General features: G+C 41.3%; 1 protein-coding gene across 1 annotated transcript in view; it reads left to right on the plus strand.

Moving 5' to 3' along the window:
- Window positions 1–27,929, plus strand: part of AKAP6 (A-kinase anchoring protein 6) — a 385,542-nt gene that overhangs the window by 81,419 nt on the left and 276,194 nt on the right. The window contains exons 2-3 of the mRNA XM_068991494.1: window positions 13,362–13,613; window positions 22,641–24,407. Coding sequence (XP_068847595.1) covers window positions 13,362–13,613; window positions 22,641–24,407 — 2,019 coding nt within the window. The remainder of the gene's footprint in view (window positions 1–13,361; window positions 13,614–22,640; window positions 24,408–27,929) is intronic.

The following is a 27,929-nucleotide window of genomic DNA, read 5'->3' on the forward strand; positions in this document are numbered from 1 at the left end:
AATCAGCAGAATTTGGTGATTGACCAATAGGGTATTTGTGCCTTTAAGAAAATGAGCCTCCAAGACCAATATCCAGCTACAAAGATTGGTTCAAAAAATACTATATTTTCTTAAAATGGAATACTATGCTGCCATAATGAATTATGAAACATTTATTGACATGAAAGAATATTCATCATATGCCACTGAGTGAAAAACAACACAAAAATAGAACACAGTCTAGGAAGTTATACACTACTTTGTATGAAGAGTAGGTTGTTGGAGATTTATTTATTACTCTTCATTCAGTGATTATTTATTTATCAATAGCCTACTATGTGTCAGGCATTGTTTTGGGCTCTAGGGATAAATGGTAAATGAGATAGACATGTCCCTGATTAATTTTTTGTCTTAGCTTTTCTAACATTTTTGCAGTGAACTGTCAATAATATTTTGTAAAATTTTAAAAAATCCTCTCATTAGCCAGTTGTGTGGCATACTGCATGTTTCATGACTCCTCCTTGGCTCTATAAGTAAGTGCAAGTTGCGCTGTTATAAATGACACTGTCCTGGCCTGCATTTCATCGAGGTGTTTACACGAGAGGGAAGGTGGCTCCAGGACACCAGGCTCCTGCTTGGGGTGGATGATGGCGCTGGCTGCTTATTGACAGCTGGAGTGGTTGCCACTCTCAGACTCAGTCTGGCTCCAAGGCAACTAGAGTCCTGCTGATGAGACGTGCAACTCCGCTGGCTTTTTATAGTCCATCTGAGGGCTGGTCATTCCAGCTTTGGTGTCGATTAACATTGGCTGTATGTTACTTGACACTCCTTTATTCTCATTGAGGTTGCCTCTCCCGGAAATCTCTGTCATTCCATAACCCCGGGCAGCTGACCTCCCACAGTCTGAAAAACAAAATGTGTTCTGGCTACATATAAAGGAAGTTTTAGGGTGAGTTCATGGGTCAGGACATGGCTGTAACATCTTTGTGGGCAGAGCACTCATGGGGAATCCAGCACTGGTCATCATGTAGGGTTCAGGGTCCTTACACAGAAGCCTTTGTGCTATTTCTCCTTCCCTTTCCCCAGCTTTTCTCCCATGACTACTACTAACCATGTCTTCCTGCTACAATACACTTAGTGCTTCCTATTTTTAAAAAACAGGATCTTTGTGTATATGCTGAAGAACAAACAAGCAGGGGAAAAAACCCCACCAAATGATTATTTTTAAAACGTATTCCATGTTCCTTATACTAAATTATAATATATAAACAAACATATGGCTACAAAGAAAAAATGACCTGAGGTTTGAACCCACATTTCCCACATCTTCTGTACTGCAGGCCAATTCTATCCCCATTGAGCCACCTGGAAAGCCTAAAGAAAAAAGTGACCTGCAGTCCTGTATCCCAGAGATATTTGGGTACTTTACTTTTTCCTCATATACTTGTTTATGATAGCCTATTTATAGATCTTAAGCTGTGGTCCATATTGTTTCCACCTAAGACTGACGTATAGAGAATGAATGCTATTATAATTAGGTGCTTAGCTGCTTTTTTCAGCATCAAGATGGCCTCTTTGCTCTGATCATATAGATCATATGATGATGAAATGTTTGTCCATTTCAAGAAAGCATGTGTTTATTTTCTCATGTCAACTCTGGCGAAAGGAAATCATGAGTCAGGCTGGCCGATCAAGTCCTCATTCTTTGCTGCTCTGTGATGAAACCCCAGGGGCATTTTGATATAGAGGGCTCCTCAGGGTCACTGATGATCTTAACCTTTGCACCAACCTGCAGGAGAAAGGAGGAGAAGAGTCCTTTGGGATGAAATTGCCCTACGCATACCTTGTACCCTCTGCTTGGAGTGTGAGAACCTTCTTGATTGTGTGAGCAAATCTGGAGCACAAATCCTCCATAGAGTATGAGTGGACAGGCACTATGGATGGGGTTTAATTACAGAATCTACTTTTCACTAGTACCAGGGATAAATTTTCCTCAGAAATTTCCTTGTTATCAATGTTCTCTCTCTGATTTCAATTCAGCTATTTTCCAGGGTAGATAGGCCTGACTCTCTTGATTGAAACCTTGCTGCTGATTTCTGCTCAAAGTCTGAGTTATTGCCAGAAAGATTTCGTGCAGTTCCAAAGAAGCAGGATCTTCTGTGTTTGGATGTTCCAGGTCGTTAGTTCACACCACTCAGAGAAATCATCTACTGCTCCCCTCTTATGTTAGCTAGTGATAACTGCTTTCTGTCTCAGAGTTCCCACACCAGGTCTTTTTCTTCAGCCACCCACTTCTGGTCACACGTGTTTTTCTCCCTCAATAGAGCTAAACTGAGTGCTTGAATGCAGCATCTGTGTCATCTTATGTGTCTTATTCATCTTCCTCCCTCCTGTCCTTTTTCAAACTTTAACAGTAAACTTTGTTATCTGTAAGCCACCTTTCATCTCTCCCCCTTTTTGGACCTAGACATTCAGAAAACAAAGAACATGGCATCCGGTCCCATTACTTCATGGGAAATAGATGGGGAAACAGTGGAAACAGTGTTAGATTTTATTTTGGGGGGCTCCAAAATCACTGCAGATGGTGATTGCAGCCATGAAATTAAAAGACGCTTACTTCTTGGAAGAAAAGTTATGAGCAACCTAGGTAGTATATTCAAAAGCAGAGACATTACTTTGCTGACTAGGGTCTGTCTAGTCAAGGCTATGGTTTTTCCAGTAGTCATGCATGGATGTGAGAGTTGGACTGTGAAGAAGGCTGAGCGCCGAAGAATTGATGCTTTTGAACTGTGGTGTTGGAGAAGACTCTTGAGAGTTCCTTGGACTGCAAGGAGATCCAACCAGTCCATTTTGAAGGAGATCAGCCCTGGGATTTCTTTGGAAGGAATGATGCTAACGCTGAAACTCCAGTACTTTGGCCACCTCATGTGAAGAGTTGACTCACTGGAAAAGACTCTGATGCTGGGAGAGATTGGGGGCAGGAGGAGAAGGGGACGATAGAGGATGAGATGGCTGGATGGCATCACTGACTCGATGGACACGAATCTGAGTGAACTCTGGGAATGGTGATGGACAGGGAGGCCTGGCGTGCTGTGATTCATGGGATCACAAAGAGTCAGACACGACTGAGCGACTGAACTGAACTGAACTGAACTGAACTGAAGATCTGAATCATGGAGAAACAGTGTAAATTGCCTTATCCTTATAAATCTCTCATATCACCTTTCCTTACTGTTATTTTCTGTATATCCAAGTCATTTGCCCTTTGTATTGTATTTCTTTAATTTTATTACTCATCAGCATATTAAAAAGCAGAGACATTACTTTGTCAACAAAGGTCCGTCTAGTCAAGGCTATGGTTTTTCAAGTGGTCATGTATGGGTGTGAGAGTTGGACTATAAAGAAAGTTGAGTGCAGATGAATTGATGCTTTTGAACTGTGATGTTGGAGAAGACTCTTGAGAGTCCTTTGGACTGCAAGGAGATCCAACCAGTCCATCCTAAAGAAGATCAGTCCTGGGTATTCACTGAAAGGACTGATGTTGAAGCTGAAACTCCAATACTCTGGCCACCTAATGTGAAGAGCTGATGCATTTGAAAAGACCCTGATGCTGGAAAAGATTGTGGGCAGGAGGAGAAGGGGATGACAGAGGATGAGAAAGTTGGATGACATCACTGACTCAATGAACATGAGTCTGGGTAAACTCCGGGAGTTGGTGATGGACAGTGAGGCCTGGCATGCTGCAGTTCGTGGGGTCACAAAGAGTCAGACATGACTGAGTGACTGAACTGAACTCATCATTAATTTACTTGTACACATCTGAATTTACACTTGACATTCACAAAATGGTTTCTGTCTGCAATTAATTAAGGGTAGAGAAGTTTAAGACTTAGGATGCTATTGGGGAGAGCTTATTAATCATGGGGTAAATGTGGAAAGAACTAACCTGAGGTTTGGTTGGTCATTGTGCTTGCTCAGAGCTCATTTATAGGTCTTGCTTTTCCTTTTGTGTGCTTTCTGCTTATTGTTTGATAGGAATAGGATTCTGTGTGTGTAATGAGAGACAAGAAAGTTCTTCCTCACTAAGTTTATAGTCAATCTAAGTAAGCAATGAGGTTAAAATGATTTTATAGGTAAAATTAATCTGGAAGTTTGGAAAGTGCATTGAAATTGAATTTATTTCTCAGCTGGTTGCTGATTTAAAAAGTAAAGTACAATGTCCTCTGAGAAGCCTGAATCAGTGTTATATGACTATTTGAATGGCTCCTTCGTCTTTCATCTTGGTGTGTCATTGGGACATTAATAATGGATGGTTGCTGCACTTGGTGGTCAGATATGTTATTCTGATCCATTTTTATTTCCCACAGGGGCCTCTGGAAAAGGGCAATGAGGGTAGATTTAAAACCACATTATTGGAATTCAATAACTTTCGCCTTGCTTTGTATGTCTAGTGCTTGCTGAAGAGTAGTTCCAATACAGAGAGTCAGTCAAGCGGGGAGCAGGCAAAATACAAAAATGGATTTTCTTAACTAAGATGTAAGCTGAATTCTATGTTTTCATAAAATGAAAACATAGGCTCTGATGCTCAGCATTAGATTTTTCAGAAAATGTGCTGGATGTTTGCAAATTTCTCTTTGTGGTTCTGTGGATGCAAGGATGAGCATAAGGACAGAACAAACACACAAATACAAATTATTTGCATTGATGGAAGTAAACAGAAGCTTATATAAATCAATTAGCAAAAGTTTCCTGTTTCAGTAATTCCTAAACAGTTGTGGAGAACTGATATTTCAGTTATGTAAAGTATACCCCCAAGGGAACACTGAGTTCTTTTTAAATATATTCACTTCCCTGGTGATTACCTAAAGACTATAGTATCTTGAAAGTGGAAGATTCTGAATCCTAGGATATTGAGGTCTCTCCTAGAGATGCAGAGGTTTTACTTTGTTAAGTAATGGAATCTGTCCCCAGCAACATCCCTCCCTGGTGAGTTTATATAAAAACATGGAAGAGGGTTGATGATCTATGTAGTTGTCCTCTGGAACAACCCAATCAAATTAAAAGGGAGAGAAGGTGATTAATACATAAATTCTCACTCATTTCAGGTGATTAATGTCTTTTCCTTACCCATATCTTTATATCAATTCTGCTAAACTTTAAAAAAGGCAATGAGAACAAAAACAGAGCTGAAAGTCTTAATAACCACTGATTCAGTTCAGTTCAATCACTCAGTTGTGCTCAACTCTTTGTGACCTCATGGACTGCAGCACGCCAGGCCTCCCTGTCCATCACCAACTCCTGGAGCTAACTTAAACTCATGTCCATCGAGTCAGTGATGCCATCCAACTGTCTCATCCTTTGTCATCCCCTTCTCTTCCTGTTTTCAATCTTTCCCAGCATCAAGGTCTTTTCCAATGAGTCAGTTCTTCACATCAGGTGACCAGAGTTTTGGAGCTTCAGCTTCAGCATCAATCCTTCCAATGAATATTCAGGATATGAATATAATATGAGTATAATAACCACTGATTAATGACATGTTATTTATTTGTTAGTACTCAACTTGTAGCACCTGCCCACCTGACATAGAGTCCTCAGAGAATGATGATAGGCTATCTGTGAATGAGGTGACAGGTCTGTCCCTACACAGAAAGAATGCTGACAGTGTGGGGGTCCTGTTGCTCTGACATTGATCTTCTTCAATCAGTGATATTGACTCTGTTTATACTGTATTCTACATATCACTTACTCTGCATAACTGTTTATTCCTTGACTTGTTGCCATAGAAACTAACTTCTTTGTTGTTGGTTAACTTTTACTTTACTTTTTCACAGAAGAAATGTGTATTTACTACAGAAAATTTAATATATGCAGACAAAACAATTCATTAAAATAATTTATATTGCTGCCATCTAGAGAATATACTACGAACAAACAGCTTTGACATATTTTTTAGTTCTCTCCTTGAAAGTATATGTAACTATAATTTTTAATAGAACTCATATAATTTAGTTTGTCTCACTTAACAATATTTCTTGACATCCAGAATGCATATTTTAGTATCTGTGTATTTTTTCATTGTATGGGATTGGTACCACATCACATTAAACCAATCTCCTCTCTTTTGATTGTTAGATTTTTTCACCATCATAAATAACTCTGTGATAGCATTTCAGTAGGTAAATGCATTACTGCCTTAGAAGAGGTTCCTATAAATGAAATTATTGGGTTCTTGGGAGGCAATGAGAGATTTTTAGAAGGTTAATTGACAACATGCACTCCTATTTACATAAAAGGGTAGTATTGGCTTCAGAATATGGATTTTTTGTTATCTCAGTCACAGGTTGTGAACCATGGCCCCTAAAATTAGTTCTTCATGGGGCTCTAATACTATGAGATTTTATTTCCTGTTCCGGATGTGAGATCTAAAAACTTGTGTCTATAATGTTAGCTTCCAGCAGGCATGCTGTAGGTGTTTAAATACAATCAACAGCCAAGATAGTTGCTGTGGATATATTTATGTGGGGGAGGAAGACACAGAAACACATCCTTAGAAGCTGTGCCATGTTCTTAGTGATCTAAATATATAAAAAGCATCTAAGAAAGAGGGTGACCTTTCCAAGGTCACACTATGAGTCAGCAATGAAATCCCAAATAGAACTTTCTCCCAATATAAAGAGTGTTTATGAATAGATCAAGAGAAAGTATTATTAGGTAAATTTATAAGACCATTTGTAACTTGAAATGCTCCAAAATTTCAAGTTATTAGAAAATTCCCATCTCAGATAAAGAATTGTAAATTGCTAAAAAGTTTTAATAAATTTTTAGAAAATAAAATCTTAAGTGACTGGAATGAAGAGATAGTAGTGACTGGTATAGGCAGATGGGAATGAGCCTCAAGGGAATATGCATATGTCTGCAGGCATGTGTGTGTGTGTGCATGTGTGTGTGTGTGTGTTTGCAGGAGTTCGGGGGAATAGGAAGGTGGATGAATAATGGCCTGAATCTATCATGATGGATAAATAAGGTTGTGGGAAATTGTGTTCTGGAACACAAAGAATGTAAGTACTCCAACAGAGATATCTGTGTAGTGTCTGTGGCAGGCTACCCTTCAAGTTGCTGGAGGTTTTGTTTTTATGGTTGTGTAGCAGCCGGCTTGCATATAGGTCCCATTTCTAGACTGATGATCTGTCTATGGCTCAGTGTTTATCAATGTGTGATGCTTAGAACACAGTCATAATAGCTACTGCATACTTCATAAAATGCAGATTCCTTGGTCCCATTTTTCTTCAAAAGGAGCGGCTTTGAATATGCATGATTAACAAGTGCACTACAGTATAAAAGCTCTGGGAGTTGGTGATGGACAGGGAAGCCTGGCATGCTGCAGTCTCTGGGGTTGCAAAGAGTCGGACACAACTGAGCGACTGAACTGAACTGACTTCTCTGTCCATTTCTACCTTAAGTCAGTTCTGTAAAAATATCCTGGGGAAAGTACAGACCTTCTGAGCCATTTCCAGATGAGCTGTTGAGGCCACAGCTGTCATTTTCACTAGGGAATGAACTTTGATTTTGAACTATTATCTAAAACACTGAATGTGAAGGTGACTAAGCAATAGCTTAATTAGAGAAAACAGGTTTTCCAGTGTGCAGTGGCAATTGCCAGTTTTCCTCTTGTCTTTTTGCTCAGGATTTTTCTCATCTCAAATAAATCAGAGCCTGGGATTAAGAATTTAAAGCAGCAGCATCTTTGTCAGTGAACCCTCTAAGTCTTTTAAAATCACAATTTTTAACCAAAATGCTTTTTTTGTCACCTCTTCTAATCAAAGCAAGAGACAATTCAGTATCAGTTACATTTGCAGAGAGTACTAATCAGTGTGGATATACTTAGGAGAAGAAGCTAAGCCAGTGCTTGCTTTTTAAGGATTTTACTTTGATTTGTGAAATAGCAATATTTTATCCAATTGAATCCAATTCTGCAAACATCCTTTGAACAGTGCTCACTTGTATGGCAGTGTCCTAGCAGTACAAAGATGAGTAGGACACATTTCCTGCTTCCAGAAAAGTATAATACAGTGAGGGAGATGGATGAGTACCAGCTAATGATAACAGAAAAATAATTTCTACATTAATAATCTCATTTCAGTCCTCACAGTTGCAGAATTTTAGTAATTAAAAGGATAACCACCGATAACAACCACAGAGCTCTTCAAACTTTGGAGAGAAGTACTATGGTGATCAGAGTCTCAGCATCCCTCCACCAGTCTTCATCACTCACAGTCATTTTCAATGTGACAAAGAAACTAGGACCATTAGAAAAGAGGAGAGGAAGGAGAAAAGAGGAGGTAGTCTACTTTGGGAGAAATAAAAATACCTTGTCACAGGAACAGCTATCAATCTGTCTTTTGGAGAAAGAGCCGTTTTGAAAGTCAACTGAAGATGGCATTAATACTCTGCAATATTTTTTGCATAAACTTGCAAGTTCTAGTTCACATGGTTCACTTATAGAGTTTTTTAAACAAGTAAGTGCTATTCCCTTGATCTACATTTTAAAAAACAAAGTAATTGTATTAGGTAAGAATCTCTTCTCAGCTTTTTCTAATGAGCGTGCACACATATGGTGAGCATATGGGTAAAAGTCACTTTACTTTTAATCATTCATTTCTACAATTGCTAGTAAAGAAAGTGAGCAGTCATGATGACATGGCATTTTCCAGTAAGACTAAAATAGGTACACACAATACATCTTATATTTGCTTATCTCTTGCTTACTGCTTTTAGAAAATAAAAACTATTTTAAATATAATGGTATGCTCTGAATAAGGTGAGGGATCAAGGTTTTTAAAATTCTGACAGGACAAAAGATGGAAGAGGGAGTGGGGAGACATGTTCTTTAAAAGCAGGCTATGATTCATGTTTGTTTGAGAAAAACCATCTGAATGTGTCCTGCAGTTATACAAATGTACCTCAAGAGTGTTTTGAGAGAAACAGTGAAATTATTTGAGGGGAAGAGACAGAAACATTATTTGGGTAGTAGAAGAAGGCAGAAATGTTTGCTGATTACGTTTTGTCCCTATGGAGAGGCAGGCTGTAGTTACTGGGGGGTTTTGAAACAAAGAGAAGTGGGAGTGGCTGCATCAGTGGGACTTAGTGAAACGAGGGTGCCAAGTGTTGTGTTAAGACCTGGGCAGGGAAGTTGCTGGAAGGACAGGTTTCCCTTCTCAAACTCATGGAATCCTTGAAGATGGGCAGTTTGGGACACTTTGGCAGAATGCTGATCTACAGATACTTTCAATTTCACAAGGAAACCATCACAATGTCTTGAGAATGGTTGGGAGGGAGCATGGTGCCCTCATGATGAAGCAGCAAATAGATCCCCTCCGAGGGAGAGTTAGCCGGAGTCTTGGCAATTATGCTTGGAGTTAGGATAGTAGGCAGTCAGAGTACTTGCAGAAAAGGCACCCTCACTGTTATTCACACTGGTGGAAACTGGTGATACTGGTTAAAAACATAATAGTTGTCTTAAAAGCCCTGTATCTGTCTAGAAGAAATAAGATACAACTGGAAAATACATATACAACAGTCTTACCCAAAGAAGGCACCTCTCTCACATAAACATAAAATTAAAAGAAAAGCACTGAGCCAACCAGATGGAGTTTATTTGTAAACAATCTCAGGTCATCAGTGTTTGTATCAGCTACTAGGTAACCATAGGAGAGTCCTGTTTCAGTGACAGGCGGCAGCAGCTGTTGAGTGAAGTGGGCAGTTGATAAACAGAATGTAGTCAATGCATTTTGTGCTGTGCTTCTGAATGCCATAGGAGTTACAGTGCTGTATGTGAATTAAGATGTGTGGGAACAGGGTCAGTTCACATTTCACAGTTACCGAGGAGGAGGGTATGGAAACCTAAGTTAACTGGCACCACGGATGCTTTAGTGCCTTTTATGCACAGTTTCCTCTGGATACTTGCCTGACACCCTGACCCATGACCTGGCTCTGACTGCATTCCTGCATCCATTATGAAGGAGCCATGTGTGTAAAGAGAGAAGATGGCATGTGCTCTGGCATGTAGGTTTCATGGTACCCAGGTTATATATATATAATTTTTGTATAGGGGGATGGGCATGGGAGGGTGTAGAAATGCCTGTTTAGCTATTCTGAGCAGGTGGCAGAAGGGTTTCCCCAACCTTTTTCTCTCTGAAGTATGTCGTGTATTTTGCATCTGTAGGATCATAATGGGGCCTAAGGGACCAACACTCACATTCTAAATCATGGAGTCAAGAAGTGTGAGGAAGTTGAGAACACTGTCGGCAGAGTGGTTGAAGTGATCACTGTAGAGGCTGTGCTAGGAGGCAGGAGGTGTATGCGAAAAGAGGATGGAAGGAATGGTGGCCTGGATAGGGTGAAGAGCACCTGTAGTGGGAGAAAGGGAGGAAAGAAGTCGGACAAAGAGGTTGGTGGCACAAGGGACTTCCTGATATTGTTCCCCAGGTGGAGTGATGGCGCAGTCCAGAGCAGAGCTATGGTGGAGAGTCGTCCCCGTGCAGTGGGCACCAAGGTCTTAGGAGCTGCAGAGTAGAGGAAATTCAAGCCAAGAGTGCTGGTTGGTTCCTTGATGTGAATGTTGACATTACCTAAGATAACAGTTGTGCTCAGTATGGAAAAGAAGAAAACTGTGAACCAGATGCATTCTTTAGTGCAGAGGAAGGAAAGAGAAGAATGCAGATAACAGCAGTAAAGGAGGATGACAGGAAGGTTAGCAGATGGTAGGCACCTATGAAGAAAGAAGGGTGTTAATATGAGGGCCAAAGAGTAATGAACAGAAAGTGGCAAAGCAGCACTGAGGCCTGCTCTTGTCCCATCAGGTCCCCCTCCCTCTCCTGTCCTACCCCCCTCTCAGTCCAGGCCTGGGAGAATGAGCAGCTCCCCTGGGAGAGTGGTGGAGGAAGCAGGAGCCTTGGGCAAAGTCAAGTTCGGGTAAGACCAGGTAGAGGTAGCATTCGTGAAGAAGTTAAGGCGTGTTTTTACAGTGGATTGTGGGGTATTACCCAGGAGAGTACAAGAATTTGGAAAAGGTCAGCAGGGGGAGGAAGGGCGTTTCCCAAGGCAGCAGTGCTGCACAGAAATGAGCATCTTGACAGGGCAAAGGATGCAGGGCATTTGCTTTGGGGGAGGTGTTTGAGGATCAGAAATAAGAGCTGTGGGGGTAAATGGAATGGATGCCCAGACAAGCATCAACTAAGACCCCAAGCTACGTGGAAGATCTGATGATAGTTACAGGCCTGCTGTTTTCTGCTGAAGGCCAGCAAAGGCTAGCTAATCTGGCTATGATTGCTTCTCATGTACATGTAATATGGTAGTATAATTTTTGCTTCAAGGCTCTACTGGACTGCATAAGACCATGGGCCCATATTCTTTTCTAAGAAGTTTACCTAATTAGAACCCCCATGCCTGTTCAAACTTTTTAATCTGTTTCAAGTTATTATCACCAGTTTATATCACTATTACCAATTAGGTCTTAGATTTCAAGGCCTAATATTGAAGCATTTATTGAAATTTTACAATAATTATTCAAAATTCAGCACAATTTTCCATCATTATTCAATAGTGTGGTTTTTTTTTTTTTTTTGCTTATTAGCACACATTGTTAAATACAGGCTACATTTTAGTTTTTCTTTGACAATAAGTAACTGAATTGTATGAAATTGGAAAGTTATATTTCCAGCACAGATAGGGCTTAGAACTCAAATGCTATCTTAAAATTTTAGCTTTAACAAAAATCATAAAAGCTCCATTTAAAAGAAATCACTGATACATAACTAAAAATGAGTAACTGAGCACTTTTCACTAACATTTACATCATTTTGATGCTTAACGGAGTCCAATTGTTCAAGTAAGTATTACAGGGTTGCTACCCACTTCATGCTGCAGGCCTCTAACAGCACAATGAAAATGTGGAAACTTGTAAGGACAAGCAACATATCAGATAAAATATGCCTACCTAACAGTATGTGAAGAGGAAACTTTAATATAGTAGTGTTTTTATTTTCAATGTCTGAGTCTTAAAAACAAAACCAAATTGTATCTGTTTTTACTCTTTTTCTCTGGTGTTCCTTCTTAAGAGTGATTTTGTTTGCAAAGTGTGAATATCCATTACAAATTTAACTATAAGTTGTGTCCCTGTGGGAATGTGACAGTCGTCCCTTACAGTGGAGATCCCATGGCTCGCTGAGAATGGCTGGGAGTTCTTTGAAGCCCATGTTCTAGCCCATTTTTCTTCTTGCTAGGTGTCAGGAGAGTGAGTGAAAGTTGCTCAGTGTCTGACTGTATAGTTTTGTCATGACTGTACAGTCCATGGAATTCTCCAGGCCAGAATACTGGAGTGGGTAGCCTTTCCCTTCTCCAGGGGATCTTCCCAACCCAGAGACTGAACCCAGGTTTCCTGCATTGCAGGTGGGTTCTTTACCAGCTGAGCCACAAAGGAGGCCCAAGAATACTGGGGTGGATGGCCTATCCCTTCTCCAGCGGATCTTCCTGACCCAGGAATCAAACTGGGGTCTCCTGCATTGCAGGCGGATCTATCAGGGAAGCCCTAGGTGTCAGGAGGATGCTTCTGTTCTGAGATATTTTGTGTTTGGTGGAGCCCACCAGTAGCAAAGAGAAACCCTGTTGGATCCCTTATCTGAATCCCAAACTAACAGTAAATACAGAGAACAGGGGTTGGATTTGTGAGATAACCTCTTACCTTGGCTGAACTTTCAGTGTGGATATCTGAAAAAATAGTAGCTTATTTGTGTCTTGGAAATGATCAACTTACCTGCTTGCCCTGAAGCCCCAGGGCCCGGGAATATGGCCTGTGACTCTGTGCTAAGTCACTTCAGTTGTGTCCCAACTCTGTGCAACCCTATGGACTGTAGACCACCAGGCTCCTCAGTCCATGGGATTCTCCAGGCCAAGAATACTGGAGTGCGTTGCCATGCCCTCCTCCAGAGGATCTTCCCAGCAGGAAAGGGATTGAACCTGCATCTCCTGCATTGATTGGCAGGCGGGTTCTTTACCACTAGCGCCACCTGGGAAGCCCCTGTGACTGTGTATCTGAATTGAAACAGAGGCCGCTGTTCAGCATGTGCTCCCTTGACCTGTTGGCCCTGATCATTGGTGTCAAGTAAAGGAGTGACTTTTTTACTGTTCCTCTCCCCAGGGAAGGTTCTCTGGAGGAGGGCATGGCATCCCACTCCAGTATTCTTGCCTGGAGAATCCCATGGCCCGGGGAGCCTGATGGGCCCATAGGGTCACCAAGAGTCAGACATGACTAAGTGACTAAGCACAGCACAGCACCCCAGGTTAAGGCAAAAGAGTCATCATATATTCGCTTTCCTTTATTGCAGGACATTTGTGAAGATATTTCTGATCATGTCGAGCAGATCCATGCCCTCCTTGAAACAGAGTTCTCTCTGAAGCTGCTGTCCTACTCTGTCAACGTGATCGTGGACATCCACGCCGTGCAGCTGCTCTGGCACCAGCTCCGTGTCTCAGTGCTTGTTCTGCGGGAGCGCATTCTGCAGGGTCTGCAGGACGCCAATGGCAACTACACCAGACAGACAGACATTCTGCAGGCTTTCTCCGAAGAGACAAAGGAGGTGGGTGTTTTCTTGGAAGCCACATAATGCATCATCAAGTGTGACTATTTGAGAATGTTTTCAGTTCAGAGGTGCCGGATAGGAGTTATTTATAAGTAAATAAGCAGGTCCTAAGGGGCTTTGAAACTAGGGATAGTGATGGGAGGCTTTGATGAATGAATCAATCTATCAACCAGAGGCTATGATGAATGAATGAAGTTATGAACCAGAGTTAACTCACACCTGGTAGTTTACATAGATATCTGTAGCTTTTGGTGCTAGCCTGACATCCTGTTCCTTGTTCAACTGTTTTATAAATATTTATTGAGTTCACTTTCATGCATTGGAGAAGGAAATGGCAACCCAACCCAGTGTTCTTGCCTGGAGAATCCCGGGGATGGGTGAGCCTGGTGGGCTTCCATCTATGGGATTGCACAGAGTCAGACACGACTGAAGCGACTTAGCAGCAGCAGCAGTAGCAGCAGCAACTGTGGGCCAGGCATTAGGTGCTAAGAATATAATCATGATCAAAGCATGATCTTTGTCTTTAAAGGGCTGAGATTAGTGGGGGCTTGAGACAAGTGGACCGACACAAAGACCAGACTCTGGTCTGCATGACTTACATGCAGATACAATCGCCTACGTGAAGCCACTGGAGGTCAGAGAAGGGGCATCTAATTCAGGCAGGGAGGCCTTTCAAGGAGACGCGAGTCTAGCCTGAGACTTGAGGAAGAAGCAGGATTAGACTGATGAATGGAGGTAGAAACTGTTCTAGACAGAAGGAATGACATAAAGATTCTGAGGTAAGAGAGAGAAGGATAATATCAGAGAGCAAAAAGCTCCAAGGACCAGGAAGCTGGATTCGAACTAAAATGTGAGCAAGGTCATATCATGACGATGAAAAGCTATATTAAAAAGTCATGTTGAGAGAAGTGGACTTTATTTTGAGGATAACAGAAGAGTTTGTTCAGGGAATTGATGATTCAGGTCATGCTTTAGAAAAATCATTCTGGTTGCAGTGAGTCATATGGGCTTTAGAATTTTGCACAACCAGTACACTTAGATTTTTCGTACTCATAGTAAGCACAGTTTGGAGAGTTTATTGTTATTGATCATGATGCATAGTTTAAGAATGAACACTGTAAAGTTAAATCCAAGTAAACTCTCCTATTCCCAAAGAAATGCACAATACACAGAGGTATTGTGCTAGCTAAGTAGGGGCTATATATATGCGTGTGTATGTATAGATAGATACCATGTTTGGATATATATAGAGTGTGTGTGTGTGTGTGTGTGTGTGTGTAGTGCCTTGGCTCTTGACACCCAATTTAGTGCTCTGCTGTTGAATTTGTGGAAAATATGTATTATACAAGTATAAAAGGCATTTATATAAATATATAAGACTAAAAGGCCTTATAAAGAGTACTCCCTAGCTCATTAATTTATTAATATGTTAGTGGCTCCAACATTATCAACAGCACAAAACAAATCTGGGCTTCTCATAAATGATTTATACTTGTTGATTATTGTTTTCTTAATGATGCTCTTGCTGTGGAAAATTCCCTGCAGGTCCTAGAAGTTTATGGGAATGAGAATCTACTGGGCTTACTTCTAACTTTCAGGCACAATCTGTTTTCATTTAGCTTTCCTGGATAATGTGGCAATGAAGGACATGATACAGTCTTTGGTAGGGTTCCTCTTAAAATTGTAGGATGAATATGTAGGTATGTGTTAGTCCCCAGATGCCATCCTTCCAAAGTGGGATCCCTAGAGGGTCCTCAATTGGAATTCTTGTGGTTATGGGAAACTACAAAGAACTCTAAGCAACTGTGCATGCATGTGTGCTGAGTCACTTTAGTCATGTCTGACTCTTTGCAACTCTATGGACTGTAGCCTTCCTGGTTCCTCTACCCATAGGATTCTTCAGGCAAGAATATGGGAGTGCATTGTCAAGCTCTCCTCCAGGGGATCTTCCCCACCCAGGGATCGAACCTGCATCTCTTACATCTCCTGTACTGGCAGGCCAGTACTTTACCACTAGCACCATTTGGGAAGCCCAAGAAATTATAATCCAATTAACAGAAAAGAATCCAAAACTAGTCAACTCTGCTCTAAATCTGTTGTTACGAGGCATTGTATGCTAATGAGGTGGAGGTCAGAAACGGAAGGTTTTGTCTTAACTCTGACGAGATCTTACTTTAGATGTCTCTCGGTGTCTCCAATCTATACATTCTTTTGCGCTTGTTTGTTCTTACCCACGTATTCGCCTCATTCTGTCCAACATCCCATATTAATTAGTCATTAGACCTGCCCACTTTCTACCACTAGAGGGGACATTTGGAAATAACTGAGTCAAACCAATTCATTTTACACAGTTATTTATTCAAATTATTAAAGAAGTGCTATGACAAAAAAAGTTTAAACTGCACATTTGCACTCATTTCACATGCTAGCAAAGTAGTGCTCAAAATTTTCCAAGCTAGGCTTCAACACTGCATGAACCAAGAACTTCCAGATATACAAGCTGGATTTAGAAAAGGCAGAGGAACCAGAGATCAAATTGCCAATGTCCATTGGATCATAGGAAAAGCAAGAGAATTCCAGGAAAACATCTACTTCTGCTTCATTGACTACACTAAAGCTTTTGACTATGTGGATCACAACAAACTGTGGAAAATTCTTCAAGAGATGGGAGAACCAAACCATCTTACCTGCCTCCTGTGAAACCTGTAGGCAGGTCAAGAAGCAGCAATTAAACCAGACATGGAACAACAGACTGGTTCCATATTGGGAAAGAAGTACGTCAAGGATGTATATTGTCATGCTGCTTATTATTACTTAGCTTTTATGCAGAGAACATCACACGAAATGCCAGGCTGGATGAAGCACAAGCTGGAATCAAGATTGTCGGGAGAAATATCAATCAACCTCACATACGCAGGTGACGCCACCCTTATGGCAGAAAGCAAAGAGGAACTAAAGAATCTCTTGATGAAAGTAAAAGAGGAGAGTGAAAAAGCTGGTTTAAAACTCAACATTCAAAAAACTTAAGATCATGGCATCTAGTCCCATCGCTTCATGGCAAATAGATGGGGAAACAGTGGAAACAATGACAGACTTTATTTTTTGGGGCTCCAAAATCACTGCAGATGGTGACTGAAGCCATGAAATTAAAAGATGCTTGCTCCTTAGAAGAAAAGCTGTGACCAACCTAGATAGCATATTCAAAAGCAGAGACATTACTTTGCCGACTAAGGTCTGTCTAGTCAAGGCTATGGTTTTTCCAGTAGTCATGTATGGTTGTGAGAATTGGACTGTGAAGAAGGCTGAGTGCTGAAGAATTGATGCTTTTGAACTGTGGTGTTGGAGAAGACTCTTGAGAGTCCCTTGGACTGCAAGGAGATCCAACCAATCCATTCTGAAGGAGATCAGCCCTGGGATTTCTTTGGAAGGAATGATGCTAACGCTGAAACTCCAGTACTTTGGCCACCTCATGCGAAGAGTTGACTCATTAGAAAAGACTCTGATGCTGGGAGGGATTGGGGGCAGGAGAAGAAGGGGATGACCGAGGATGAGGTGGCTGGATGGCATCACTGACTCGATGGACATGAGTCTGAGTGAATTCCGGGAGTTGGTGATGGACAGGGAGGCCTGGCATGGTGCAATTCATGGGGTCGCAAAGAGTCAGACACAACTGAGCGACTGAACTGAACTGAACTGAACTGAACCTAGACAGCGTATTAAAAAGCAGAGACATTACTTTGCTGACGGTCCATCTAGTCAAAGCTACGGTTTTTCCAGTAGTCATGTATGGATGTGAGAGTTGGACCATAAAGAAGGCTGAGCACTGAAGAATTGATGCTTTTGAACTGTGGTGTTGGAGAAGACTCTTAAGAGTCCCTTGAACTGCAAGGAAATCAAACCAGTGAATCCTAAAGGAAACCAATCCTGAATATTCATTGGAAGGACTGATGCAGAAGCTGAAGCTCCAATACTTTGGCCACCTGATGCCAGCAGCCGACTCATTGGAAAAGATCCTGATGCTGAGAAGATTGAAGGTAGGAGGAGAAGGGGATGACAGAGGGTGAGACGGTTGGATGACATCACTGACTCAATGGACATGAGTTTGAGGAAACTCCTGGAGGTAGTGAAGGACCGGGAAGCCTGGCGTGCTGCAGCCCATGGGTTCACAAAGAGTCATGGCTGAGTGACTGAACAACAACAACAACAACAACAACAGTTTATTCATTCAATAAACATTTTCTGATCAACTCTGTTTATAGCTGGGAATGTAAAAGTACTCTAGAGTTTATGCTTAATGTGTTTTGTGGAATATGTTCATCATGCTTTTATTTGAACTTGTTTTGTTCACCAGGTGGTAGCCCATGAAAGATGAAGAACCATTGAGACTGTAACTGGCCACTATTTTCACAGCTGTGTTGTGACTTTATATTAAATAGTACCCATGGTCCCCACACTATGAGCTCAACAATTATTTACAGATTCAGTTGGAAGCAGTTTAGTGCATTTTCATGTCTGGAGTCAGTTTTTAGCTTTGGTGTAGACATGCAAGAATATATTGTATGAAGGGGTAAAGGAACGGTGGATTCAAAGCCTTCTGCTTTGTGAACATTTCTCTATGAACTGAAGCACTGTCTCCATTACCATCCTTTCTGAAGCTATTTTTGATCCTATTTTTTGTCAGTTTTGTTTTTGCCAACACACTGAAACTGTGGAAAATAGGAAGAGAATTAGGATAAAATTCTAAGCTTTATCAGAATAAATTCAACTGTGAAAGATTTGTAGAATGAAGAGGGAAATGGTATTAAACATGCTGATAATCTAAAATAGTAGATGTATTCCAGTGAAGGTGAATTCATTTTCTTTTCTAGAAATCAGTTGAGTTTCAGAGCCCATCATAGAATAGGTTTGAAAACTGAGAAAGTGGCAAGTTCTCTTTCTTTCTGTCCTTACACAAACAAAATGAGTTTTATTCCTTTATTTAAATATGGAGTAGATAATATCTTGTAAACAAATAGGCAAATGTATTACTGAAACAAAGCCAGCTAAACAAACAAATGAAAAATACTTTAGGGCAAAGCTCAAAATTGTATAATAATGTGTTATCCTGAAATTTTCTATATTTCAGAAATTGTGATAAGCAATTTATGTTTACTGTTTCATTTAGTAAGAAAGATAATGGATATTAAAAGTACTTCCATTTTAATGTTACTCATCCATAGAAAAGAATGAAAGATCTCCATTTGCAGCAACATGGATGGACTTATAGAGTACAATACTAAATGAATAAGTCAGAAAGAGAAAGACAAATACTAAATTATATCACTTTTAAGTGGAATATAAAAGATAACATAAATGAATTTATTTATAAAACAGAAACAGATTCACAGGTATAGAAACAAGTTTATGGTTACCAAAGGGAAAAGGAAGGGAAAAGGGATAAATGAAAAGTACGGGATTAATAGGTATACACAACTATATAGAGACTAGATAAACAACAGGGATTTACTATATAACACAGGGAACAATATTCAGTATCAGAATAACCTATAATGGAAAAGAATCTGAAAAAATATATATGTAACTGAATCACTTTGCTGTATACCTGAAAATAATGCAATATTGTAAATCAATTGCTTCAGTTAAAAAATATACTTCAGTCATGCTTCCATTAAGAAATAGTTTCATTTTTCCATTCAGTCCTCAAAACTGAATTTAAGAGAGTTTAAGTGATTGTTTAAGGACATAAACTTAGGAATAATTAAATAAAGCAAGCAAAACCAGCTCTTAACTGATCTCTTCTGTAATAATAATAATTTCTTTCCTCCCTTCCTTTCTTTCTACCTCCCTTAAATATTTATTGACTTCCCTGGTGGCTCAGATGGTAAAGAATCTGCCTGCAATGCAGAAGACCTGGGTTCAATTCCTGGGTTGGGAAGATTCCCCCAGAGAAGGGAATGGTAACTCACTCCAGTATTCTTACCGGAGAATTCCATGGATATAGGAGTCTGATTTCTTACTCTTTATAAGTCACTAGGTAGTCAAAGATGAATAACATATGTTATTAAATGTTAGGAATCACCATCACAATTTTGTTAGATCCTCAAACAATTCTGGAAAGTAGGGAGAGTGAGTGCTGTTATCCTTATTTTACAGATGATATTGTAATCCATCTTACAAATAAGAAGACTGAGGTTAAGAGAGGTAGTTGCACAGGTAGTGATAACTTTTAATAATATTAACACAATAGCAAACATTGATTAAGAACTTACCATATGCCAGACAGTGTGGTAAGCACTTTACCTGAATGATGCTCACCCTCACAGTGGGAACACATTGGCCCTTGCAAGCACTCATACCATTGCACTTTGCGTGTTTTTCCACTAGCACTTAACCACAGGACAATTTATATCACAACAAAGTGCGATGTATATAAAATAAGTAATAAGGGTAAGGATTCATTGAGTACCTATCCATGTGCCAGACTTGTGTCTTACGTAGTCTTTAAGGCTTGCAGCAGCCCTATGACATGGCTTATTTTTTTCATTTTTACAGATGAGGGAAATAAAGCTTAGTGACATCAAGCTACTGGTTCATGGTCATATGAATAATTAATGCATAAGCTAGAACTTAACTCTGCTGCTGCTGCTGCTAAGTCACTTCAGTCATGTCCAGCTCTTTGCAACCCCATAGACGGCAGCCCACTAGGTTCCTCTGTCCCTGGGATTCTCCAGGCAAGAATACTGGAGTGGGTTGCCATTTCCTTCTCCAATGCATGCATGCATGCTAAGTTGCTTCGGTCGTGTCCATTTAACTCTGAGGTTTGGGCATTTAATCACTGGAGTCAACTAAAACTACATAATCAGAGGAATAAACTTCATGAAGGCATAGATATACATTCCCAAATGTCTTCATTCATTCAACACATGTATCTTTGAATGCTTACTCTCTGCAGCTCACTATGCTAAGTGTTGTGGTTATCCTGGTGAGCAAACCATTTTCTATGTGATTTATATCCTTGTGGTGCTTACAAACCAATGGGATAAACAGATTAATCAAAGAATCACAATAGTATGTATTTAAAGATTGAGATAAATGTTTCAGGAAAAACAACATAGTTTTTTGAGAGATTATAAAAGATTCTGATTTATGTGGGACTTTAGAATCTTGAAGAAATAAAGCTTGATCTGAGGTCTGAGGGGTGAGTAAGAGTTAACTAGTTAGGGGTGTTACAGGTGGGAAGCTTTATTGGCAGAGGAAATAGCATGTGCAAAGGTTCTGAGGCAGAAGAAAGACAATATATTAAAAGAAATGAAAGGACGATGCTGTGGCTGAGTACAGTCTTGGAGGGGCAGGTGGCCTGAGAGAGACCTCTTTATATCTGCCTTTGAAGGGTTTGAGTTTTAATCTAGCAGTAGGAAGCTAACAAAAGACTTTAAGCAAAGAAGTAATAGCATCAGACTTGCAATTTGTAAAGATTACTCTGGTGGCAATGTGGAAGGCAAACTGGAGGAGTCCCCAGTTTAAAATAGCATCCAGTGAATCAGAGAAAATTTTGGCACAAAGGTCAGAGTGTGGACTCTGGATCAGACAGCCTCCATTTAGGGCTTAGCTCAGCTTTAGTCACCAGGCCCTGTGCTGGTTATGCGCCTTCTTTTGGCTCAGGCTCCACTTATACAAAACAGGGACAACAGTACAGACCCCAGGAGAAAATCGTTTTGAGGATTAAATGAAAAAATAATAGTAATAAGGAATCATCCCCATTTATAAGATGAGGAGATTTAGGCTCAAAAATAAAATGAGGCTTTTCATTATTATTATTTACCTGGATGTTGTGGAATAAGACTGAAGGGAATAGGAGATAAAGGCGAGGTCTGAAGAGAGAGAACCTCCCCAATCCAAACAAACAAATGAGCCAAAAAACCTGATATAAGGGCCTGGAGAGATCAGATCTTGGGATAACCCGACTGAAATAACAGAGTCATGCTCACTCCATTCCTCCCTCAGGAGCACAGAGATCTGGGGTATCACCACCCTCCACTCCGCAGTTTTCTTTCTTCATCTCCTAAAGGGCTAGATTAGACCAGCTATTCCTTCAGCCTTGTAGGCATGTCGGATGCTAGGGTCCCTTCTGTCCCAAACAAATTGTCAATTAAAACTCTCCCCATTTGTTGTGTGATGTTGGAAACTGCATTAGTAATGAGATAAGAACCTTAATCACACAACCAACAATTAAATTAAAAACACTTATAATACTATTTTTTAGCATAAGGGAATTTCAAGTCAGCCTACTTTGAAGGAAGGTGGGCACTTGGTATCTAACATACACAGATGAAGTGGGCATCAGGGTGGGAGAGTATGGGAGAATACACACAGAGGAAAGGGATGGGGGCTGCAAAGATACTGTTTTGAAACACGTTATTTTTTTCCAGGATTCTCATGTTTACCTTCACACAGATGGGGACAGTAGAAGCTGGTCTTGAACTGTTTTTGTTATGTATGCAAATTCAGTATTTCATCTTCCTGTGATTTGTGAACATATTTTTAACACAACAGACTTACTATAATTAATTATTCTACTTTAAAGTATTTACTGAGCATTTACTATGAGCTTACGACTGTAGCATGTGATGGAGTGATAAGCTAAAGAGATATACGTGGAGATTTTACTCTCATATTAATTTGTTCTCAGAAATATTACTACTTAAGGCATCACTTATCAAATGCTTCCTAAGTGAACAATACACTATTTTAAAACAGAAAGTCCAGGCAAGAATGGTTATTTTTGGATTGGCCTTGACCAAGGCTCTGTTCTCCAGATTGAAGAAAAATCCTTAAATATTTAAGAACAGGATGCTATGTAAAGCAATATGGTAATCAGTGAATGTGCCTTTCTGTACCTGAAACCAGAAGCAATTGAGATTGATGCATTTTTGGCCTGTATTGTGGCTTCTGCTGAGATTTCATGTGAGCAGCAAGTGAGTATAATGTTACATTTGCTGAAACCATTTCTGTTGTCTGTTTCAGGGCCGGCTTGATGCTCTAACGGAAGTAGACGACTCTGGACAGTTAACAATCAAATGCTCTCAAAATTACTTGTCTCTGGATTGCGGTATTACTGCTTTCGAACTATCTGACTACAGTCCAAGTGAGGATTTGCTCGGTGGCCTGGGTGATATGACCTCTAGCCAGGTCAAAACCAAACCCTTCGACTCGTGGAGCTACAGTGAGATGGAAAAGGAGTTCCCCGAGCTTATCCGAAGTGTTGGGTTACTTTCGGTGGCTCCTGACTCCATCCCTTCCAACTGCAGCGAAGCCGTGAGCGAGGAGGCGTCTCAAGTATCTCTTTCAGCAGATGACAGAGGTAGAAGTGAGGAAAATAATGTGTGCACAGTGGAGGAACAACCAGGCTTAATGCAGGGGCCATCATCTTCAGTGGAAGCTCCGACAAATGCTGTTCAACCCGCTTCAGAAGCTGTGAAGCAAGAATCTGATTCCTCTTCCCAACTTGGGGCAAAGAATCCACAGCCTCTTGCTTGTGAAAACACAACCCCCAAGCGATCCATCAGAGACTGCTTTAACTATAATGAGGACTCTCCCACACAGCCCACGTTGCCAAAAAGAGGGTTTTTCCTTAAAGACGAGACATTTAAAAATAATCTGAAAGGCTCTAGTGGAAAGAAGCAGATGGTCGATCTGAAGCCTGAGATGAGCAGAAGCACCCCATCCCTGGTGGATCCTCCTGACAGGTCTAAGCTGTGCCTGGTGTTACAGTCTCCTTACCCCAACAGCCCCTCTGCCGCCAGCCAGTCATATGAGTGTTTGCACAAGATGGGGGATGGGAATCTTGAAAATACAGCTAGAAGTCACATTAAGGAGATCTCCTCCAGCCTGGGGAGGCTCAATGACTGCCATAAAGAGAAGCTTCGGCTGAAAAAGCCCCAGAAGACCGGAGAAGAGGTGCCTCCATGCCAGACCCCTAAACAGGAACCCAGTTCAGACAAGCAAGCCAAAAGCACTAGGAGTTTGACAGTGCCGAATGCAATTCCTTCTAGTCCTTCCAAGGCCGGACAGAGGCAAGAGACAGAGTCTGCCTCCACGTCCTCACTGGAGCCGTGTCACCAGAGGAGTGGGAAGGCCAAATTGCCAGTGCAGTCAGAAACATCCAGTTCACCACCTTTTACTCAAAGCAGTGAGTCCTCTGCTAGCTCAGACAGCGTCACGTCTCTAGGACCCCTTCTTTCAGAACACAAAGACAAAAGCAGCTACTCCTCCTCCCCAAGTCACATCACCAGGAACGGTCAGGTTGTGGAGGCCTGGTATGGCTCTGATGAGTACCTGGCACTGCCCTCTCACCTCAAGCAGACAGAAGTATTAGCTCTGAAGTTGGAAAATCTAACAAAGCTGCTGCCTCAGAAACCCAGAGGAGAAACCCTTCAGAATATTGACGACTGGGAACTGTCTGAAATGAACTCAGATTCTGAGATGTATCCAACATACCATGTCAAGAAGAAGCATACGAGGCTAGGCAGGGTGTCTCCAAGCTCGTCCAGTGACATAGCCTCTTCACTCGGGGAGAGTGTGGAATCTGGCCCCTTGAGTGACCTTCTTTCCGACGAGGAACTGTGCATGCCTCTCTCTGGCATGAAAAAATACCCGGACGAGAAGTCAGAGAGAGTCTCATCCTCTGAGAAAAATGAGAGCCATTCTGCTGCAAAGTCTGCTTTAATTCAGAAACTGATGCAAGATATTCAACACCAGGACAACTATGAAGCCATATGGGAAAAAATAGAGGTAAGGATGGTCTCCTTAATCTAGATGATTTCTTACCTGGTTTTTGGAAGTATTGCTGGGAAAAGGTGAACCCTTCCCTGTTCTAAAACATCTTGCTATTGTTGATAAACATAGTTGATTCCCCAAAGAAAGAAAAGAAAAAAACACACAATGATCACTGCCTAGTGACAGTGGGCCTCAACCAGGAACTGTGCATGTCTGTGCATTAGCTTGATGTATGCCTGCTGCCGTAGAACTCTTGGTTGGTGTTGCTCAGACCTAACATTGCTCCTGGTGAGTGGTGGACCCGCTTGAGTGAAATACAAAACAAAGTACGACAGTAGCCGTGCACACATACCAGTACTTCAGGAATGTGTGAATGGAAAGTTCCAGTTACCCCCAGTGCTTTTCTGATTTGTTGGTTCTAACCCCAGAATAGCTTCCATATCTCCAATATTAACTTTTGCAGAAAAAGACCAGACAGTTTTAGTTTTCAGGATTTTTTCTTTTCTTCAACCTTCCTCCTCTGGCTAATAATCATGCTACCTGTATGGGCTCTGAGATGGGGAAGTGATATTTTGGGTAAATCTGTACTTTTAGAGCAAATTATTAGATGTAATGAAATCTTTAAGAAGAGAAATCAAAATTTTCAGAACTTAGCTCATTAATGTAAGCTGTGATATAAGATACTAGATAAAAGTATAGTACATATGGATGGAATGACCTGGATGAAGAAGATCAAAATATATAAAACAAAGAGGGAAAAGTTAACAGCAATATGTAATAATAGTTACGTATATTAATAATTTTTTTTTACTAAGTATTTGTGTGTCCAATCTTCACAACAACCCTAATATTAACCCTATTTTATGTATGAGGAGATCGAGGCTGAGAGAGACCAGGCAGTTTGCTCTAGAACTCATATTATTAACTAAATGCTCCCATGCCTTTCCACAAGAGTGACCAGTGTGTACCACATGTAAATACGGTAGTATTGAAGAGAAGAAATAATAGCAGCAGAGCTGAGATTTGCCTGGGAAGTCCTTGTGAAAGAATAAGCTTTCACTGGGGCTTTGAAGAATGTGCCAGGATTTAGACAGAGAGAACTAAGCTGAGCATTTCAGGCAGGAGCAAAAACCAAAAGATGGAGGTGGGGATTGAGAATGAGCATGGTACTGGGGCACAGAGAATTTCTCAACAGAAGGTCAGTGAGCGGGGAGCACTACATTTCCGTACATTTAATAGACCTGGTTGCTGCCAGGCCCTGATGGCCAGACCAAGGCAAGTAGGGTTTGTTCACCAGACATCTGTGGTAACTTCTCTGAAAGGGACTGAGAATAATCATGGCTCACGGTAACTCACCCTCCTTGGGCTGTTATTTGCGCTGGTTCTGTGCTAAGGGCCTTACATGCCTTGTTCTGATAAGTCCTGGGAGGTAAGAGCTTTTCAGATGAAGATGGCAAGGCAGAGTGTGATTAGGAAACTGGCTCAGGGTCTCACAGCTAGTGAGTGCAGAGCCGAGAGTTGAACCCAGAGCCAGCACACTTGAAGCAGAATAGGCTGTGGCCTCCAATAACCTTTCTGGAAGGCCTCCTGGGCAGTGACAGGAAAGATAGTCATGGCAGCCATGGCGGTGAGGTATACGGAGATGCCTCTGGCAGCCAGCGTAAGGGGCTGTAGAAATGGGGCACAGGTGAATGTGGGGAGGGCCGTTGACGACGAGACCGGGACCCAGAAAACCGGTTCCAGACCTTGCCGAGTCATTAAAGACAAAGAGTGACTCACAGCTAGTCATGCTCCATTCTGGGCCTCATTTCTTTTTTGTAGGTAGAGATGTTTTAAACAAATGATGGCATTATACCAACTTCCAAAGGAAGCATCTTTGATTCCATAATTCTACAAAGATGAAGCTAAGTTTTCAGCCTCTAGGTACTGGTGTAGTTTTAATAGAAGAAACAGCTTGAGATGGAGGTGAGGCAGGTAGTTTTTTAAAATATATGCACTGATGTTGAGTAGATGATGAAACTTTTTAAGAGCGAGTGTAGGCCTCGGGAAATATTGTTCTGGAGTTGGGCTGTGAGGTGAAAAGCTAGAAGGAGATTAAGCCCCCTCCTCAGCCCAACCTCATTTCAATACTTCAGGTGAGGGTGACTGTCACTCCCCAGGTCAGTTGACCTGGGGTATCACATTCTAGCTTTGACCTCTTCCATATGGTGACCCATATTTGACCAGAAAAATATAGTAAGTGTGCAGGCGTGCGTGCTCACTTGTATCCAACTCTTTGCAACTGCATGGACGCTAGCCCACTAGGCTCCTCTGTGCATGGGATTCTCTAGGCAGGGATACTGGAATAGGTTGCCATTTCCTACTCCAAGGGATCTTCCCCACCAGGGATTGAACCCTTTTCTCATCTCCTGAGTCACCTGTGTTGGCAGACAATTTTTTGTTTGTTTGTTTAACCACTAAGCCACTTAGGAAGTTAACATCTTCCTGGTATCAGGCACATACTAGGCACTTTACCTGCAGTCATGCTTTCATAAGATTCTCACAACAACCCTACAAGTTTTTTTTTTTTTTAATCTTAAATTGACCACTTCTCCAGTGCACCCACTCTGGTCCTAGCTACCATCACCTCCTGCCTGGATTACTGCAGTAGCCTCCTTGCTGGTTTCTCTGCTTCCACCCTGCTTCTCCTAAAGTCTGTTCCCAACAGAGCAGCCAGAGTGATCCTTATAAATTAAATCAGATTATGTCACCCCTCGGCTCAAAACCCGGAAAAGATCATGTCACCCCTCTGCTCAAAACCCCACAACAGCTCCTATGGCATTCAGGCCCCCCCCACCCCAACTCTTCTCCGACTCATTTCCAATTGCTCTTTCCTGTGCTCACTTCACTCCATTTCCACGTTGGCCCCGTTGCTGTCCCTAGAATAAGCTAGGCACACTTCTGCCTTTCAGACCTTTGTCAGCTCCCTCTGGCTGTACCTTCTCTGTCAGTTTTTTAATTCCTCCTTCTCTTCTGAGTGATTGCTCAAATATTAGCTTCTTAGGGAAGTTTGGGTTTCCCAGGTAGTGCTAGTGGTAAAGAACCTGCCTGCCAATGCAGGAGACATAAGAGATGCAGGTTTGATTTCTGGATCAGGAAGATCCCCTGGAGGAGGGCATGGCAACCCACCCCAGTATTCCTGCCTGGAGAATCCCCATGGAGCCTGGCAGACTACAGACCATAGGGTAGCAAAGAGTTGAATACAACTAAACACGCACACAGGGTAGCTTACCCTGATCACCTTTTAAAAGGTGTATCCTGACCTCTGTTTCTTGTCTTCAGCTCTTACTGTATTTTTACATTTTATATAATTCTCTTATTTAGCATGAATATTATTGTTAATGTTTTGTCCCCCTCTGCTAGACTGAGAGCTCTGTGAGGGTAGAAATGCTCATCTGTTTAGTTTGCTAGTGAATCTCATGTACCCAGAACATTGTCTGCTACCTAGTAGGTGCTCAGTGAAGACTGTTGAATGAAAGGGTGAGTGACCCTGCTTTA

Source organism: Capricornis sumatraensis, chromosome 19 (assembly GCF_032405125.1).
Source record: "Capricornis sumatraensis isolate serow.1 chromosome 19, serow.2, whole genome shotgun sequence".
In the NCBI taxonomy this organism is placed as follows: domain Eukaryota; kingdom Metazoa; phylum Chordata; class Mammalia; order Artiodactyla; family Bovidae; genus Capricornis; species Capricornis sumatraensis.